At 35.3% G+C, this 18,423-nt stretch overlaps 2 protein-coding genes across 6 annotated transcripts; one reads left to right on the plus strand and one right to left on the minus strand.

Annotated features, from left to right (window-relative positions):
* Positions 1-313: 313 nt before the first annotated feature.
* LOC102611099 (probable UDP-N-acetylglucosamine--peptide N-acetylglucosaminyltransferase SPINDLY) lies at positions 314-12,193 on the minus strand. 5 transcript variants are annotated; one of them, XM_025099693.2, is made up of 18 exons: positions 11,810-12,189; positions 10,827-11,269; positions 8,886-9,047; positions 8,594-8,769; positions 8,435-8,510; positions 7,251-7,379; positions 6,993-7,112; positions 6,822-6,890; positions 6,655-6,736; positions 5,696-5,790; positions 5,172-5,236; positions 4,800-4,998; positions 4,030-4,224; positions 2,972-3,066; positions 2,714-2,849; positions 2,407-2,624; positions 2,161-2,288; positions 314-1,491 (listed from the first exon to the last, which is right to left on the minus strand). In XM_025099693.2, the coding sequence occupies exons 2-18, from the start codon at positions 11,235-11,237 to the stop codon at positions 1,082-1,084; spliced, it is 2,766 nt and encodes a 921-aa protein (XP_024955461.1). In that variant the 5' UTR covers positions 11,238-11,269; positions 11,810-12,189; the 3' UTR covers positions 314-1,081. The 5 variants fall into 5 exon arrangements, 4 of the variants coding, with proteins under 4 accessions (XP_024955461.1, XP_024955462.1, XP_006481729.1 ...); XM_025099694.2 differs by having other exon boundaries at positions 11,807-12,189; XM_006481666.4 differs by having other exon boundaries at positions 11,775-12,188.
* Positions 12,194-16,532: 4,339 nt separating this feature from the next.
* LOC102612074 (WD repeat-containing protein LWD1-like) lies at positions 16,533-17,828 on the plus strand. Its single transcript, XM_006481667.3, has 2 exons — positions 16,533-16,678; positions 16,775-17,828. The coding sequence occupies exon 2, from the start codon at positions 16,808-16,810 to the stop codon at positions 17,825-17,827; it is 1,020 nt and encodes a 339-aa protein (XP_006481730.1). The 5' UTR covers positions 16,533-16,678; positions 16,775-16,807; the 3' UTR covers position 17,828.
* Positions 17,829-18,423: the final 595 nt, after the last annotated feature.

Consider the following 18,423-nt stretch of genomic DNA (forward strand, 5'->3'; position numbering starts at 1 on the left):
TAAATTCTAAAGATAATTGTAAAAAAAAAAAAAATGTCCAGAATAATATTTAGAGTGTAAATATCCCCATCATTTCACATATTTATTCAATCAACAATTGTTCTAATTTTTTCATTACCGTAATATATTATCTTATAACACCATAGCAACAAATTGAAAACCTCATTTTATAATATATTTTTTTTTATAAATATACCCAATAAGAATCTTTCTTTTTCATATTTTCAGTATTATTTCAAACATGCTTCCACAAGTTTTTAAATCTAAAAATCGTCTTTGGATACTAATATTCAAATACTCAATTCTCAAAATATTAATAATTAAGAATGCTATCCTAACTTTTATTTTTCAAAATTATTTTTGGGTCATAAATCAAACGTCCCTTGAATATCCAGCCAAACCTAAATTCAAGAAGCCAAAAGTAAGTAAAGAATTGAAAATTACACGCTATTGACAAGAGACGTAAGTTCTGATCAATATTTAGCTCACTCTAGAACTCCTCATCATGTCATCTCAATCGTACATCATATCCTACCTATATCATTTTTCACGCTATGAAGCTCTCTTCTTTTCTTCCTCTTTTCTTGTCACAACCCTATGAAGCTCAAAAATTTAAAACCTTCATGCACACAAAACCTCGCTCCCCCTCCCCACCTCAGACCACAGGTCCAATCCATTACGTCGCAAAATGCAAGAAACAAAACAGCACACAATGCTTGAGAAGTAACTTTAAGAAAGAGAATTCTTATAATTACATGCCATGCTAGTTTCTATAATTTCGGGGGGAAATGATATGTATACCTAATATTTTGAGCAGCAAATGCTTTTGAGTCTTCCAATTGAGAATAATCCTTTCAGGCACAGAATCAAACAGTGGAGTAGGCTGGCATTCTTTTCCCAAAAAATCCAATCTTATGTGTAACCTTAGGTTTCCATCAAAATCATTGCTTGCTTCTGGTTCACTAGAAGCCACAGAAAATATACACCAGGGTGATTTTATGTAAACCCAACCTGAATTCCACTAGCATCTGTCTAGTTGCCAGTTCCAGAAAAATCATAAGTCCAACCCACGTTGACTATGTTAGTAATGCTGATTCAACTGAACTCCATTTTCTTCAATATTGGACAGGTTTAACATTGACGGTGAGGCCTGATTAAATCCGTTGGGCATGACAAATCCAGGAGAGCCCTCTTTTGCGAATATGACCTTGGTTGGCTCCGAGAATTTGCTAGGTTCTTCAGAGACAACCTGCTGTTGTAGCATTTCCATGCGCTTCAAAGACGGTACATCACCCTTACAGTACCGGTGCCACATGTTCCGGTATGTCGACTCCAAACCTAATGCAAAGTTTTGTCCATCACAAACAGGGGACTTTGACATAAGATCCCGAAGGCTCATCCTTAAGTTTGCAAGAGCTGTAACATCAGAGGCCAGTTGCAGAGCCAACTGGACATACTCATCTTCATTTTTTGCAATTAGATGTTTTAAGCCTGTTTCACAATTACGCACAAATACAATAAACTAATAAATAGAAGTTATGATGATAATAAATAATGGTATATCAACAGGCACATATCCATTGGCAGGTTGATCTCACAGATCTGAACTATCCAATGGTAAGTTCGTATGGGAAGGGCCAACTCCAGTGTGTTGTTTTTTTGTCGCAAAGTTCTATAAAATTAGCATCTTCCTCAGACTTTGCATATCATGGGAAAGAATTGGGTTGCAACGACACCAGTCAATACTGAAAAGAATGTGCACAGGTGTCTTGACATACACACAATGAGTCACTAGGACATTATAACTGACAAATACATCACGTGATCGTGCCCTGACCTAGACCGGCAAGAATTTCTCTTCAGATATTGGCAAGGAAAACTAACTGGGACTTTTAATATTTAGACAAGGGATCAGATTGAAGTGAGACTCAAGCTTTACCTAAAAGGCTACCAACCAACCACCCACCCCCCAGAAACCACCCCCCCCCCCCCCCCCACCCCCCCACCCCCACGGGTGCCAACAAAAAAACACACACACACAAAAAAGAAAGGGACAATTGCTGTAGCTGGATGAACCAAGCAGTCCAAACGGAAGAAGCAACCATCAAAAGGTATTAAATTAGATAAGGTGTTATACAAAAAGATAAAAGTGTCCCTTACCAACTTTGGTGAGAAGACTAACGCCAACGTTGTGAGCATGAACAGAACCAGCCATAGTAACACAAGGAACTCCCATGTATAGAGATTCACAGGTGGTAGTTGTTCCAGCATATGGGAATGTATCCAAACTACACAAATGGGATAGGATAGGTCAGAACCTTCAGAAAAGTCGGACAAGGGAAGCTAGAGAACCTAATAGATCACACAAAAATCAAAGCACTAGATTAGATAATGGTCAGGTATTACCTGATGTCCATTAAAGAATAAGCTTGCATGTGATCATGGTTCAGAAGAATTAGAGGCAGAAGATCAACACGAAGTGATTCCAATCCTAGCTGCTCCAATGTTGAAAGAAATCTGTGTCTTACACTATCACAACAAAAAGGTTTACATTTTACAACAAGGCGAGAGTTTGGTACAGCACAAAGTATCCTCGCCCAAACTTGCAAAACCTTAGGTGTTATCTGAAAAGGTCCATTAAAAAATGAATATTACAAAGTTAACCACCACAGGTGGAACATTTGTCTAGACAAAGATAAGACCTAACCAGTACCTTCGCTAGATTGTTAAAGCTACCAAAAGTTATAAAGCCATTGGTGAGAGCGGGAGTTGGACAAACTGGCCCAGCCTCTGGTGAAGGTGTATAGCAAAGGAAGCATTCAGGTAATCTAATTAGCTCCTCAACATGCCTGAAAAATTCAAGAATATCATAAAAGAGAGAAAGTACAGTGTATAACACCAAAAAGAAACAACTCTTGATAAAGTTTGTGCTTTCAAACAGCTTAAAAATAATGGTAAAGTGTAGACCTACTTCTGCTTTGTTTCCGGTGGATCAGCCAGTGAATCTGTGATTCTGTAATCAATGGTAGGCAGACCAGTTGTGTTTGGGTAGCCAATCCAAGTCACCTAAAAGACAAAAGCAAACAAACATGAGATTGAGATGAAGCTATAGCGGTTAGTTCAGATAAAATATAAATTAACCTTGGCGTAAATAACAAATTTGGGTCACAAGTTACTGAAAATGACCAAGAATAAGAATGAGACCGTTTCATAAAAAAGTTTAGATTCAATATGTGGGCTGTTATTGAGTCCAAACCATAATATAAGATTGCCTTCTCTTCAAATCTAGCTCACTCTCAACATCCTGTGGGACTAACAAAGCAAACCAGAATCCTACAGGAATTATCACCACTGTTGACTTTCATAGCACAATAGAGTTTGAACCTAACATTTAGACTTGTTTGGTATTTTGAGGAGCCGTTAGAAAAAAAAGCCAAAGCTATAAAATAAAAGTGGATGGCGTGAGGTAATTATGGTTTTTAAATAATAAGTTTGACAAAAATATTAAAGATAATATATGTATTTCATCATGTAAGTGTGGAATAAAATCAACTTAGCTTCCAAACCACAATAACAGTATTTACCAAACACTTAAATTCTGTAATTTTTTAAGCCACAGCTGCCCAACCAGAGCACCAAACAGGGTCTTAACTAGTGTCATCCCACCCTTAATCTCTTCAAATAATGGCCAAGCAAATTTTTATCACAACTTGAGTCAGTAGATTAATCACATAAAAAGTATTTCTTAATTCCATGATAACTCATTACTTGTACCAACATAAAATGATGAGAGATAAAACAACGTAAAGGCATCTCATAAAGCATGAATCAATCTTATTTCACAAAACACAGCAATTAGGCCAACGGTTGATTCATTGAGATGTTTAGCCAAATAGATTATCTGACCAAATGGCTCATCAATTCTTCCAAAAGAGACTAAAGCAACAATTTCCAAACTTGCAGCTTATTACATACATTATACAGAAATCTGAAATAGGAATAGAACAACCTACGGTAGGTTCAACATACCTGAACAGGTGCAGGCTGGCATGCCATCATTCCCAACTTATTGTTGGCTGTGTGACCAGTAAGTTCCACCAAGATGTCAATTTTATCTTCTCTGACCATGGCTGCTACTTTTTTTTCATCAATCCCATATATATCTCTCCAAATTCCGCCCTTCTTCATCACCTTCTCTCTAAATCTAATCGTTTTTGCATCTGCCTGCAACATTACTCTGAATCAATTTCTTAAAAGCATAAAAAGTATACTAGTCCCCTAAGAGAACAAATTTTGGAACTTCACAAACCTCTTGCATTTCTACTTATAAATGATTTATTGCATTTTCAATGTGTAAATCATTAAATATACCCGTTGCATTTCAGTACATCAATCACTAATCCCCTTGCATTTTAGTTACTTCTTTCTTCTCAAACATAGCTAAGAAATAGAAGATTATACATAAAACTATATGAGAGCTGTACAAGGAAACAGCCAAATTTTTATTACTAGAAAGTATGGAAGTTATAAATTGGGAGTATGTTTCTCCTATTTCCTTTCTGAAGAGGAAATGGGATAAATCTGCCACTAGAAATAGTTTTCATAAAACTGCTGCAACTAAACATTAATACATATCTCCTAACAGCAGATGATTTGGAAAAGAGCAGGGGTGAGGGAAGAGCACTTTTCGTTAAGATGCATTATGGCAACAAAAAATGAAATCAATGAATGTGCAGCTCATACAAGAGATATATGCAAAGATAAAGTGTTGCAGGCTTATATCCAAATGTAATTGATACCTTCACTACAGCTGAATACACTACCACCTTGTAATTTTGGTAGTCATGATAAACAAGGGGAGCTTCAATGAAATATGATACAGAATGTGTAAAATAATCTGGTGATACGTATCCAATCACAAGGGGCCTTTCTGGATCTTTTGTGTTGTCCCATGAGGTGTACTGTGAGTATAGCCTCATAAAGCGCTTTCCCCAATCCCTGAAAGTATGAATTTCAGTTTAGAAAAAATACTAGTTTCTGTTTAGATAAATCCCAACTCATAATTGGGATCAAAATATGCATTGATAATACATTGATTAAGTTACTACTTAAAATAAGTACATAAATAAAACAAATTTAAACATGAAAAGGAAAAAGGATTCAATTGAAACCTGTGTGCCTCAAAAAGTTTGTCATCATGTCCCTCATTTATGTAGTTCATTGCAAGCAATCGATTCTGCAAACAATGGTCAACTGAGTAATAATCAACAAATATAGAACAGAACATTTGTCAAACAATCAACACCCCAGGCATCCCTGACTTCATTCACTGATATTCAATTTCAAACATTACAAGCACACTGATGATTAGGACATAAAGATTCACTCATAGCAGATACCAGCAAAACAGAGCTTAAAATTTCTCCAAATTCATAAATTTTATCCAAGCCCACACATAATATGAGGACATAACCCCGAGCAGTCAACAATATTGTAAAAACCAATCTCAAATTGTTAGCCACTGAAATGCTGCAAGGTAATCAATCCATCAGCTACCACTTTAAAATATCAAATTTAAAACAACAACAGTCTGAAGGCATGCAACCACCTTTAAAATGCTGCAAGGTAATCAATCCATCAACTACCACTTCATATTTTACATATACGCATACCAAAGGCTAACTAGTGCTAGTACCTGGCCTGCATTGCGAGAATCAGGGTCAATCTTAAGGCATTGCTCATATGCATCAATAGCCAGAGATATGCTGCCAGCATCTCTGTATAGAACCCCTACAAATGAAAGATATGAAGGAAAATTTTATATCACAACCTTCAACTGTAAATAAAAATTACATTTGTAAGACAATTTGAAAACAGAAACAGAGAAACTGAGAGAGATCAATGAGCAACAATGCAACATCATATACAAGAATTACTCACTTTGTAGACGTTAGAGCTATGTAACCATGAAAGTAATTAACAAACCCACTCGTTCCATGAAAATTTACAGTCTTGCATAAACTTGCACAACAAGAAATTTATGACAAATTAATAATGTTCTTGAAACTCTAGGAGCTTAAGTTAATCTGCACAACTTAAAAGTTACAGTCAGACCTATTCTCTGTCAGGCTATTGCAAGTTCCAGTTCACCTCCTATATTATGTCTTTACTTCAGAGATTTGAGGGGAAACAAAGGATAGCGCTTTTACAATGAGACTTTCATATAAGTCCTTTGGTTCATCATTACCGTCTAATGAAGTTGTCCAACTTATCAACACTTCCATCTTTTTCCAATCAGCTCATGAAGTATCAAACACTGGATTCTCCACCATTAGCAGACAACTCCTGGAACTGAGCAGAGGCATTCCCACAGCGGCATATACTAATTTAAAGATATGTTATCTAACTTCTCCAAACCTGTTGCTCAGCCTATTACACTTAGCTTAGAGCTGTGTGGATAAGTGATGGGTAGAGGTAGCAAAACAACTAACAACATATCCTGGCTGAAAGTGATTCTTTTACTTTTAAAACTTCCATTAATCAGTCTTGAAATTGGATTATTGCATCCTCAAGTTTGAGTGGAAGAATTAATCATTTTCAATATAATATCTAGGTAAAGTGATTCTGCCGGAAAGAAAGTCAAGAGAAACTGACCCAAGTTATTATATGCTTCAGCATAAGTAGGATTAGCAGCAATAGCTTTCTCAATCATCTCAGCAGCTGCATCCATTTTGCCCTGTTAATAGTAAATCAATAATCAGCAATTCTCTCGACATATGACTGTTCTTATATCTGATGTCAGAAATGATTCAAAAGCAAACCTGGACAGTATAGACAACACCAAGGTTGTTCAATGACTGGGAAAAGTTGGGTTTTATGGATAAAGCCATCTGCAACACGAAAAAGATGATGACAATCATGAAAGCATGAAATACAAACCCAAATATCCAACAAATAAAAACTTCAAATCCTCCAAAAGCAGTGAAAGTTGCCTGATAACACTCTACGGCTTTGTCAAGGTTGTCTCGGTCTTTATAAATAACTCCTAAATTGTTGCAGGCTTCAGCACAATGGGGATTGAAATGAAAAGCAAGTTCATAGAACACAATTGCCTGTACAATATGATTTGGATTAATGAATTTAATTAAGAAAACTATAACACAAACACAGATGTGCACATGCATGCACAGACTCACATATAAAAATCCTTTCATACGGTGACACACCAGCATGCAGACATCTTAACTTACCATGTCAAACTTGAGCATTTCGCCATAAGCAACCCCAAGATTATACATAGCATCAGCATAATGCCAGTTATAATACAACGCCTTCTTGTAATATGCCACACCCTGATTGATGTCTCCCTCCAATTTAACCTGAATATGGGATACCAGTCAGCCCAAAATCAAGAAGGAAAAATTTGGGCGGCTGCCATGATGGAGTACAGGAGAACAGTGCGACTGAGTTGACAAATGGAAAGGCTACAAAAGTAGCACGCCATGACAGAAAATATGAACAATGAAGAACCTAGATGAATGAAAAGTGGTCATTTCATTATCTAGTACATTCTGTCAATAATTTACAAAAGCAAAGACTTGCTTTCAAAAATGAAGAAACAAATAAATCATCGGATAATTAATAAGTTTTAACAGAATCCCTATAATATCCTCATAACGTGGTGAAATACAACTACATTCTAAAATATTTTCTCTTCAAGAAACTACATAAACCATACTTTCTCTTTCAGTTATATCCTACAACATTGCATCATTTTTATTTTGATAGTGCAATATTTATTTTTCAATTAAAAGAATGCAGAATCTGAGGAAAATGAAGAAAGATAGCAAGTTACTTCAACTAAAAGTTCTCATTAGAATAAATATAATAAAAAATTCAACATATGTCCATTACAGTAATTATACAGAGACACAACATTCAACTGTAAATTTACCAAATGCAAACTACTTGTTTTTGCGCAGCACTTTCAATAACAGAGTTTACCAAACTTTGACTGCTTTTCTTCATGCTAAATTATTTCTTCAGCGCAGTTGAATTATTATTATTATTACTACTATTATTATTTGTTAGTAGTCATAATAGTCCGAAACTGGCACCAAGGAGTTTCAAGCAATTTTCCTATTTATAAATAACATATGCAATGTCTCTACTAAATTTTTAATTGTCTCCACAATACAAAATTAGAAAAACCTTTGATACCAAGTCAAAGAAGGGGGACTGAAAATTGCTTCCATTCAATCTAAATAGTAAGAGTGCTCTGCCATATGTCTGTTTACAGTAAGAAATTTAAATCATTGAGAAATATTAGAGAATGTGATGTTGAAATAATTCCAAGAAGATATCTGGTATGGAAAACCTATATATAATTAGAAGAAAAAAGAATATGGAGGCTGGAATATGACAAGAAAATAACCTTTGTTCCTAAATCTGTCAGGGCTATTGCCATATTGTTCTTTGCAATCTCAAAATTTGGTGACACAGCAAGACACCTGACACAGCAGCAACCAGGGCACAACTTCAGCAGAGGTCGAAGATACAACCAGAAGCTAAAGAAAAGTTTGAAGCTGAATACCTCTCATAACATGCAATTGCTGACTCCAAGTCACCACGATTTTTATAGATGACACCCATGTTGCAGTATGCTTCAGCATACATGGGCCTCTCCAAAGCAGCCTTCTCATAGCAACCAAGGGCTGTGTCATATTGCATCAATTCAGAGTAGACAACACCCAGGTTATAATATGCAGGCTGCATGATTTAAGAACAAAAACATAAGCCAAGCTGTAAAATAAGTAAAAGAAAGGAAATTCAAGCAACAAACAATGCACAACAAAAAAGAAAAATAACAAAGAACATCATATTACAGCATAATGAGGATCTATTTTTAGAGCTTCATAGTACTTCTGAATTCCATCCTGAGTGTTTCCAGCAAGCTTTAAGCTAGTTCCTAGATCTGTTAGAACAATTGCTAGGCACTCCGCAGCAGGTTTGTACGAGGGATCCGCACTCAAAGCCTTATGATATGACTGAGAAAAGTACATTATCAAGTTTCAGTAATAACCAGAAAGAACTAAAGCAAGCAAGTAGAAATTTAATATAATGCAGAAGGCATAAGAAACTACAATAAAAAAGAAAATGAATGTTAATACAGAAGCATGCACAATAAATCAACAACTAATTATCAGCATGGTAATTGACCAGAATGCTCTCTAGGTGTAAAGCAATAAAAAAAACTTTCATAAAATTTTATAAGTCTTGCAAATTACACAAGTATAAAACACATTTATTGAAAATTCAGGGGAAAAAAGAAAAAAAAACAAGGAAGCATTTTTTCTCCTACTACAGAAGAAGAAAGGAGTGGAATATGTTAAAGGCCAAGAACCATGAAGCAACAAAGGAAGCTACCTTAGAATACTTAACCAAAAGAGAGAGAGAGAGAGAGAAAGTCCTTAATAGTCCCTCACTAATGAAATATATTTGTCCAGTTCAGGGAGAGAGAACTTAAGTAGCACTGAACCTGCCAATGGAAGAGGCAGCACCAATCTTTTTAAGCATGGTTTCTTAATTACCAGCTGTGGAGTCAGTTATTAAGTCCGAAACTAAGAAATCCTAGGCTGTCAAATAGAAAAATTCAACAGGTAAGAAACACAGGCAACTAGGGAATTTGTCATGCATTTACCCAAGCATTAGCATGATTACAAGATGACTAGTTGGTGTAAGGCAGTGGATGCTACTGAATCTCTGGCCAATAGACCTTACAGAGGAGAACTGAAGAAACCAGCAATAAACCATGTTGGCATACTACTTTAGGCTTTGTCAAGGTAAAGAAAAACAAGGATCTTTTGTCCTTGGTTGGAACATAGGCTTTCTAGTGCTAATTGATGATAACATTCCTTTGTACCATTTGTTCAGGGTGTCTACTGGTATCGTTCACCTCCCTTGGTGTTGCTTGCTCAAGAACACGTATATTAAATGCGTAAAACCTCTCTTAGTTTGCTAGATATGTTCCGTGAGGGCTAGGATAGAAGGTTACTGGCTCACCCCATGCAAATTGAAATGTGGGTGGTTATGTTGCATCTACTATAGCCTAGGCTGAGTTTGATGCTGTGGACAGAGAATTCCTGAAGCCATTCGTGTATTGCAGTTCATATAGACTAGCTAATGATAGGTTTAATGGGGCGAAAACAGAAACAGGGTTAACTAGCTAACATTGGAAACTTATGCACGCAGAGAGCTGCAGAAGTTGGTCTATATGAACTGCAACATGTACATTTTTTCTATGACTTAGAGATGATGCAATGATTTCTCTGAATATAACTATATAGCTCCTCCACAGTACCTCACAATTATGCGATTGATAGGGGCTAAGAAAAAATTAAAGGAGGTAAACCAGAATTCGATCTACACAAGGTAGATATAAACACGACTAAGATAATGAGATGAGGGATCAAGAGTACCTAAAATTCTTATGACCAAAGTACACAACCACAGCTACAAAATTCAATGACATTCTGTAATTGTATTAACAAATACTATCCATTAATTTTGTATTCATGTCATCATCACAAGTAGGAACAACATACACGTATAGCAACTAAAACATAAAATAAATTCCCCCCCCCCCCAAAAAAAAAAGGAAAAAGAAAAAGAAAATGAAACTACAACATAAAAGGAGAAGTGAAATATGTATTGAATTAAACAAAGGTCTGTGACACTGCAATCACTCAAACTAATTACGCACTCAAATAATTGGCGGTATAACATTATAATTAACTGTAACATTGACTTAACTGCCACAAGCATACCTCAGCTGCCTCTACCAGGCGTCCCTCATCTTTGTACAATATACCACAATGTGTATGGGCACATGCATTTTGTGGATCCAACTTGACTGCTTCCGAAAAACTGTCAAACGCAAGCCTTCCCATGTTCTGCATCTGCAGGCATATTCCTTTCCCAATGTGAGCTTCCACATTGCCACTATCTTTCTCCAGTACAATCTCATACAGAGCTAGAGCATCAACAAACTTGTTCCTTGATCGGAGAATGTTCGCATAAGACAGAGCATCCTTCCCTTCGAACCCCTTCAGTGTTGAACCAACAGCCACTGGAGAACCACTGGTACCAGGCAAAGACTGCGGTCCCTTCAAGAAACCGTTATCTTGAACTGGGTCTCTCTCTCTCCCATTACTGACATCTTTTTCCATCCATGCCATCTGGTTAAATTATCGAAAGCTCGCTTCTTTAACTGAAAAAATATCCAAATCAAATTTCAAAGCAATCAAATGCACTGTAGTAAACTAAACCTTGAAATTTTTAGAGCAAAAAGAAAACAAAAAACTCAATGAAAATCAACTATTTGACACTAGTAAACAAAAACTGGCAAAACCCCGTAGCAAAGTTACGCCCCCACAAAAAACCCTAATCATGCAAAAGCAACATTAGCTGCTCCATTTCAAAAGCTGAGAACTTCAATCAAATTGATGATACCATATGAAACCCCAAAGAGGGGGAAAAAAAAAAAGCAAAGCCCAGTTAAAAGAAAGATAAAACTGGGATCTAATCACTAAAATAACGAATATCAAATCACAAAATCAATGATAATCTATTAAATACAACACAAAATAAAGAAGAAGAAATAGCGAAATATATTAGGGCTACGAATATTGAAACTCGCATTGAAATTATATATATATATATATATATATAAAGAGTTTCTTGCTTGGCAACACTACAAACACATGGCTACATACGTGAAAGATACTTGAAAGCTCTTGGCCTTTACCACCTCAAATCAAAGCCTTGTAACGAAACCGCAAAGTGACGTCACATAATACGAAAAGACAGCGAGAAAGAGAGAGAGAGACTAAGACCAAATATTTTAAAAATAAAAAAAAGAACTGTGTGTTTGAGTTTATGTAAGCTTAATTATTATTATTTGTTGTTGCGGGGGATATTAAAGAAGCGGAGAGTGGGAGGCGAAAGCGAATCTCTCTCTCTCTCTCTCTCTCTCTCTCTCTCAGTCTGCCCGGGCAAAGACACGGAGAAGACAATATAGGGCTTGATGTCTCCCAAAACCAAGAGAGTGAGATGGCGTCCGTTCGTTAACTACAACATTAATTTTGTCCACTGAAGTTGCAGTGAAGGGACAACCTTCCTTTCTTCACCCTTTGTTTTTACTTTATTTTCCTTTTTGCCACTGCAACTTGAAGTTGTGCTCTTTTACGAAAAGTACAAATACCGTAACTACTACAAAGACCATTTTATTTGGGGTAATTTTCAGAAACCTCCCTTAAAGTATGGTGTATTTTTAGTTTGATAGAAAGTATTTAAGTATTCTTATAGACCTACCTACTGTTAGTATTTCGTTTCGTATATGTTAGGTAGATGAGGGCAAGATTGTAATTTGAATAAGTTAATAATAAAAAATCCAAAAATTTTAAGATTTTCACATGGGTTTTTTATTTAAATATACCTCATTTGTCTTTAAATGCCAAATTTATACCCCATTACATACATATACCTCCAAAAAGTATAAAAAGTCAAAAATAACCTTTACGTTTGCTTTCTCTCATGACTTCTATATAATAACACAACCAAAGTCGAGTACACTCAACTTTTTACCCGACTTAATTAAAAAGAAAATTTTCATTTCAATTTAAGTCGAGTATTTTCAACCAATTACCGAACTTCAATGAAAAGTCAAGAATTTTTGCTGAATGAATATTGGGTAAGGTTAAATTAAAGTCGGGTATTCTCGACTCTTTACTCGACTTACTTGAAAAAATCAAGAATTTTTCAGATAATTTTTTATTTCAATTGAAGTCGAGTATTCTCGACTATTTACCCGACTAACATGAAAAAGTCGAGAATTTATGCTGAATTATTAATTGTGTATGGTTTGGTTGAAGTCGAGTATTTTCGACCATTTACCCGACTTCGAGGAGTTGGGTTTAGTTTTATGAGGATTTAGTTGTGGTTATTTTTGTATTTTTTCTAATTTTTTAGAGTATATATGTGTAAAATTTAATAGTGTTATAATTTTAGGTATATATTGGATATTTTAAAGGGAATGGGGTACATCCCACACAATTCTCCCTTTTCACATTGGCCTCTGGGCTTTATTCATCTCTTTCATCCACCAAAACTAGAAATACAACTCATCTCTCTCCTCCACCTAAATCGAAGCAAGGTAGCTCAAAACCCATTTCAAAAAATTGATCAATTACTTTGGTCACAAACTAGAGACCATGACGACAAAGTTGATGACGCCAATATCGACAACGAATGATTCACAACTGCCATGTAAGAGAGTATAGTGAGTTTCGCCATCGAACACCCAATCATCCAGCTGTTTTGGAGCCACGAATGAGGTATGTATCAATTTCTTTTAGTCCATGTTATTTTTATTATCTAAAATTAGAATTTTCAGTGAAAAATTGAAAGTGGGTCTCAAAAAATTTTGAGAGCGTATCTGTTTCTCCTGATTTTTCGATCGATTTGTGTTAGTTGCAGTTAAATGATTAATCCAATTCGTGTTGAAGATAGAGCTAAGTCGAATATCTCTGTGGTCCTGTAATTGATTGAAAATGGGTCTAGATTTTAGCTGTGTGCTTCTGATTTTTTCCATGGATTCATGATAGATGAAAATGGTTGATGAAGATTTGCTTGACATGTATATAGACGGTATTTTGTTAAAGGGGTTTTTAATTTTTTTTTCCCTTTTTTGGTGGTTTCGATTGTGGTATTTACATGCCTTGGGTTGAGAAAAACGAAAATGGTTTGTTGCACTCTTTTGTGTTGGATCAGTGAGTTTAGGCGATTTGAAATGGTTTGCGGCATTCAATTGATTGTTTATTTATGTGGTTTGATATGGGAAAAGCATAATAAAATTCAATTGTTCCATATATCAATTTGGATGTGATTTGAAATTATGAACTACAAAAAGTTAAAATTAATTTCTTATTATATTTTCAATTGAAAGTTACTATTGTCTTCTTTTTAGTACTTAGTATGCATTTTTCCCCATCTTCTAGTGGTGGTGTTACACCCATTTTTAATTTGATCGGCATCTTCTTCTGTACATGCATGTTTCTTGGATTCCAATTTTTGTTTCATATGATGAAGCTAATTTAATTCCTCCTTTTTAATATCAACTTTGTTCATCTAGGTTTGCGATTTTGATCTTTCTCATTTGAAGGCAAACACATTTATGTCATCAAAATTTCCAATGTTTTTTTATTTTATAGTATCCAAACTGCTTATGGCAATATGAAATTGAGAATATTTCTTTCATCATGTTAACCTGAGTGGATGGTGGATGATGTTTGTGTAAAAGATTTAAGTTATTTGTATTATAGAATATGTCTTATGTTTCGATTTGCAATTTCACCATTAAATTGGCTTTGTAAATGATTAGAAGCTAAATGCATAAAATGAAAACAATAGTAGCATTTCTGAGTGGGGTATAATCAGATGCTAAGATGGTGATCCATGACTTGTAATTTCTATTGTCGTTATAATTGGACTAGATCGAGGTAAACTGACTTTTCTTGTTCTGGTTTTTTTTTGGTTCTTTGTTCTAGATTTTTCTTTCTTTGTTTTACTTCTGGTTTCTTCTTCATCATATTCAATAACTGGCAGGAGCAAATGGAGAGGAAGAGGGTAGAATATGCTTTAAAAAAAAAGAGATAGCTCTAATTCAAAAATAAGGAGAAGAGAAAAGGGCAATGATTGAAGTTGTGGAGAAGAAATTCTTAATGCATAGGAGATGACAACAAAGTGTTGCAACTGGGAGCAGTTTTAAAGTACTATTCGATTGCTTTTCTAATCAAATTGTCTTTTGTACCTATTTACACACATATTTGTATTTGTAATTTGAATTTTACATTTTCTCAAGACAACTATGTTTATTTTTTTTAAAATCTGAATGTAACTAAAATATTAAAGTTTTTGTACTTATTACTCTATTTGATGATTTTTTATTTTTTAGCTGACAAACATTCAATGTCAATTTTTTTCCCTTAAGCGCGTTTAAGGTGTTTTATTGTCTAATGTGATATTTGGTGCTCGGGAGGAAGGGTGTTTTAAGTCTTTTTTGGTGTCAGGGGCAATTTTGTCTTTACGTCAGTCAACAAACAGTCAATGGATGGAAATGCAAACAGCAGGGGAGGTGTCTGATAATACACGGATACTTTCTATCAAACTGATAATACACAAAACCTCAAGGGAGGTTTTTAAAAATTATCCATTTTATTTGTGCAAGCGTGCTCCCAAGTGTGGAGACTATACTGAATTTGAAAATCGTCAGAAGAATATGCCCTAAATAAAATGAAGTTGCCAGAATTGCCCCCAGCACTGACCCAAGCCCAACTCGACCAGTTAAGAGAGGACATTCGTGTACAACAGTACAACACTTAAGAGAGTATTCGAGAATGAGCATTATGCTTAAGATGGATGAATCATACTGTAAATTTGTAATTATCACAAAATTTGAGATTTTTAGCGATTTTGATCGTAATAAGAAATGTCACGGTCGAAACATCATAACTTGTAGTTAAAAATATGAAAACGTGTAAGGTAAGATACGATTGATAATAATGGACCGCACCCTAATAGAATATATAGGTGTATTTTAGAAATTTATAAATTTATTGTCGGAGAAGATTGTAACTCATAAAATAATATTATATATATATAAATTTCCGATATTGTAGATGAAGAAATTTTATCATGCTATAATGCTTACAAAAACGTCTCTGTCATAAAGTGATGAGTTTTCTTGTAAAAATAGACTATGAGGAATGAAAAATCATAACTTTGTAGTTTAAATGCGAGCACCTTCAACAAGTATTAATGGTGATTTGACAAAATGCCCAAAAAAAAAAAAAAGTCATTCGAAGCTTCTCAGGAAAATAAAAAAAGGTTATTGAAAAAATTAATTGTGCATCTAGTATTTGCCTTTCAAATTGGGTTTATTAAACTAATAAAAGCGTATTATTAGTTTGTTCTTAAAACAATATATGAAATAAAAAGAACCAAAACGTGTGTAGTTAATTAGAAACGATTTTAAATCAGGATATTAATTATTATATTCTATTTTATATTGAATTTCTAAATAATAACATCACTGATTAAAAAAAAAAAGGAAAACAATTAGTAAAAATGATAAAATATTAAAAATCAAAGAGTCAATTTCTATTAAAATTAACTTTGCATCGAATAAGAATTCACTTATAATCTGATTATATACTAAACAAATAACTCAAATGGTGATTGATAATTAATGAATAAAAAATATAAAAAAAATTAAATCTTACTCATACATTACTACTAAAAAACACATGACAACAGATTAGATGATATGTACAGAAGAAATTCTCATGAAAATGCATTCGTATAGTTGTGAGAAAGCAGTTGAAGCAACAATGGTGGAGGAGTCTAAAGAACACGAGGAACTTAAACCAACCATGCAATTAAGCATGTGATAACATTGACCGTTAGCTTTACCTTCCCGTCCAAAGTTTGTAATTAATTTAGCTTTCCCTTTGATTAATTGCCATTCAACTTCACAACTTTTCTAAACTCCCTTTCAGTTTAGCCGCTGTTAATTAAGTACATTCAAATCCCTCATGCGCATGCTTTACCTTTCAGCAATGTAAGTCTCTCTTTATTTTTCCATTTATTATTATTTTTTTTAAAAAAATATTAATCTGTAAGCTTCTGTTCTAATATGAACTTGTCACACACGCAGAAATTAAAAATAACGCGCGTAAATTAGTTAATCATGCAAAGCTGTTCAGAGAAGAAGCCGGGAGTGCACACATACATGGCTCAATGGCCGATTTCCACGGTGGCATGGTCGGTCCGTCACGACAGGAAATCACGACTAGCCGTCGGGAGTTTCCTGGTGGACTACAGCAACAAAATCGAGCTCGTGAATTTTAATCCTGAAACATCCGATTTCTCGGCAGACAATCGACTCATCTTTGACCACCCGTATACTCCCACAAACATCGCGTTCTTCCCCTCGGAAGAAACACTCAACCCCGACATCGTTGCCACGTCGGGAGATTCCCTACGCCTGTGGGAAATTCACGACGACCACACTGAACTAAAGTCACTTTTGAACAGCAACAAGACGAGTGAATTCAGCTCCGCTATAACTTCATTCGATTGGGCTGGTTTCGACACTCGGCGTGTCGCCACGTGTAGCGTGGACACGACCTGCGTAATTTGGGACATCGATCGGGAAATTCTCGAAACCCAGTTGGTCGCGCACGACAGGGAAGTGTATGACATTTCCTGGGGAGGATTTAACGTTTTCGCCTCGGTTTCCGGGGACGGTTCTGTCAGAGTGTTTGACTTGAGAGACAAAGAAAGATCGACAATCATTTATGAAAATCCTGTACAGGATTGTCCTTTGCTAAGGCTCGAGTGGAATAAAGCTGATCCGAGGTTTATGGCAACGGTGGGAATGGACAGTAATAAAGTTGTTGTTTTGGACATTCGTTTCCCCACGAATCCTGTAGTGGTACTGAGTAAGCACGAGGGAAGTGTAAATGGGATATCATGGGCTCCACTTTACGGACGCCGGCTGTGCTCTGTTGCTGACGATTCATGGGCTTTGATATGGGAGGTGGTGGGGCCCGGATATCGCTCCGGAAATGGCGGCGCCAGCGGTGACGTGGAGCCGGAATTGTGCCATCAATCAATGGCCGAGATTAATGTCGTTCGTTGGTCTCCGCTTGAGTTGGATTGGATTGCTATCGCTTTCGTGAATAAATTACAGCTTCTTAAGGTCTAAATTTTGTTCATATATATATATAGTGATAGTTTGTTACGATGTCATGTGAGCATAATTATTATTAGCTCAAGAAATTAACATTTCGTCACATATAAACTATCAAGGTTAGGCTCTCTTTTAATTATTTTGTAGGATGAGAGAAATAATGACTCTATGCATAACAAGTAGAATATAGTGATATAATTATATACAAACTGACGTGAAATTAAAATATTAGTTAGATAAGTAAATGTATTATTCACCTCATACATTGACAATTACCAAAATATATTACAGTGCGTACAGATTGGATGGTAGTTAAACGAACAAACTGTCTCCGCCTTATTAACGCGATAAAAGATTTTATCATATCACTAACACGTTTTTTCTACCCCACATAGTTTATGCATGGAGGTGGCGAAAAATATGAATCGTCCATCAATAACCCACTAACCCGATATGATTTTACGATAGAAAACAATTCTTCTAAATTCTAATCCACTTTGCTCATACGCCGCTATTTTTGTCTCTTAAATTACACTAAAGTAACTCAGTTCTATAAAATCGTAGGGCAGGCTGGCAGCTAGCAACAATTATTCTATAGGCGGAAGGAACTC

Source organism: Citrus sinensis, chromosome 6 (assembly GCF_022201045.2).
Source record: "Citrus sinensis cultivar Valencia sweet orange chromosome 6, DVS_A1.0, whole genome shotgun sequence".
NCBI lineage: Eukaryota > Viridiplantae > Streptophyta > Magnoliopsida > Sapindales > Rutaceae > Citrus > Citrus sinensis.

Coding starts and splice junctions, on each gene's coding strand:
- LOC102612074 (XM_006481667.3), top strand. CDS start 16,808: ATGCAAAGCTGTTCAGAGAAGAAGCCGGGAGTGCACACATACATGGCT.
- LOC102611099 (XM_025099693.2), bottom strand. CDS start 11,237: ATGGCATGGATGGAAAAAGATGTCAGTAATGGGAGAGAGAGAGACCCA. Junction 2,625..2,713: donor GCTTTAACAATCTAGCGAAG/GTACTGGTTAGG, acceptor GGACCTTTTCAG/ATAACACCTAAGGTTTTGCA. Junction 1,492..2,160: donor TAGTCTTCTCACCAAAGTTG/GTAAGGGACACT, acceptor ATTGTGAAACAG/GCTTAAAACATCTAATTGCA.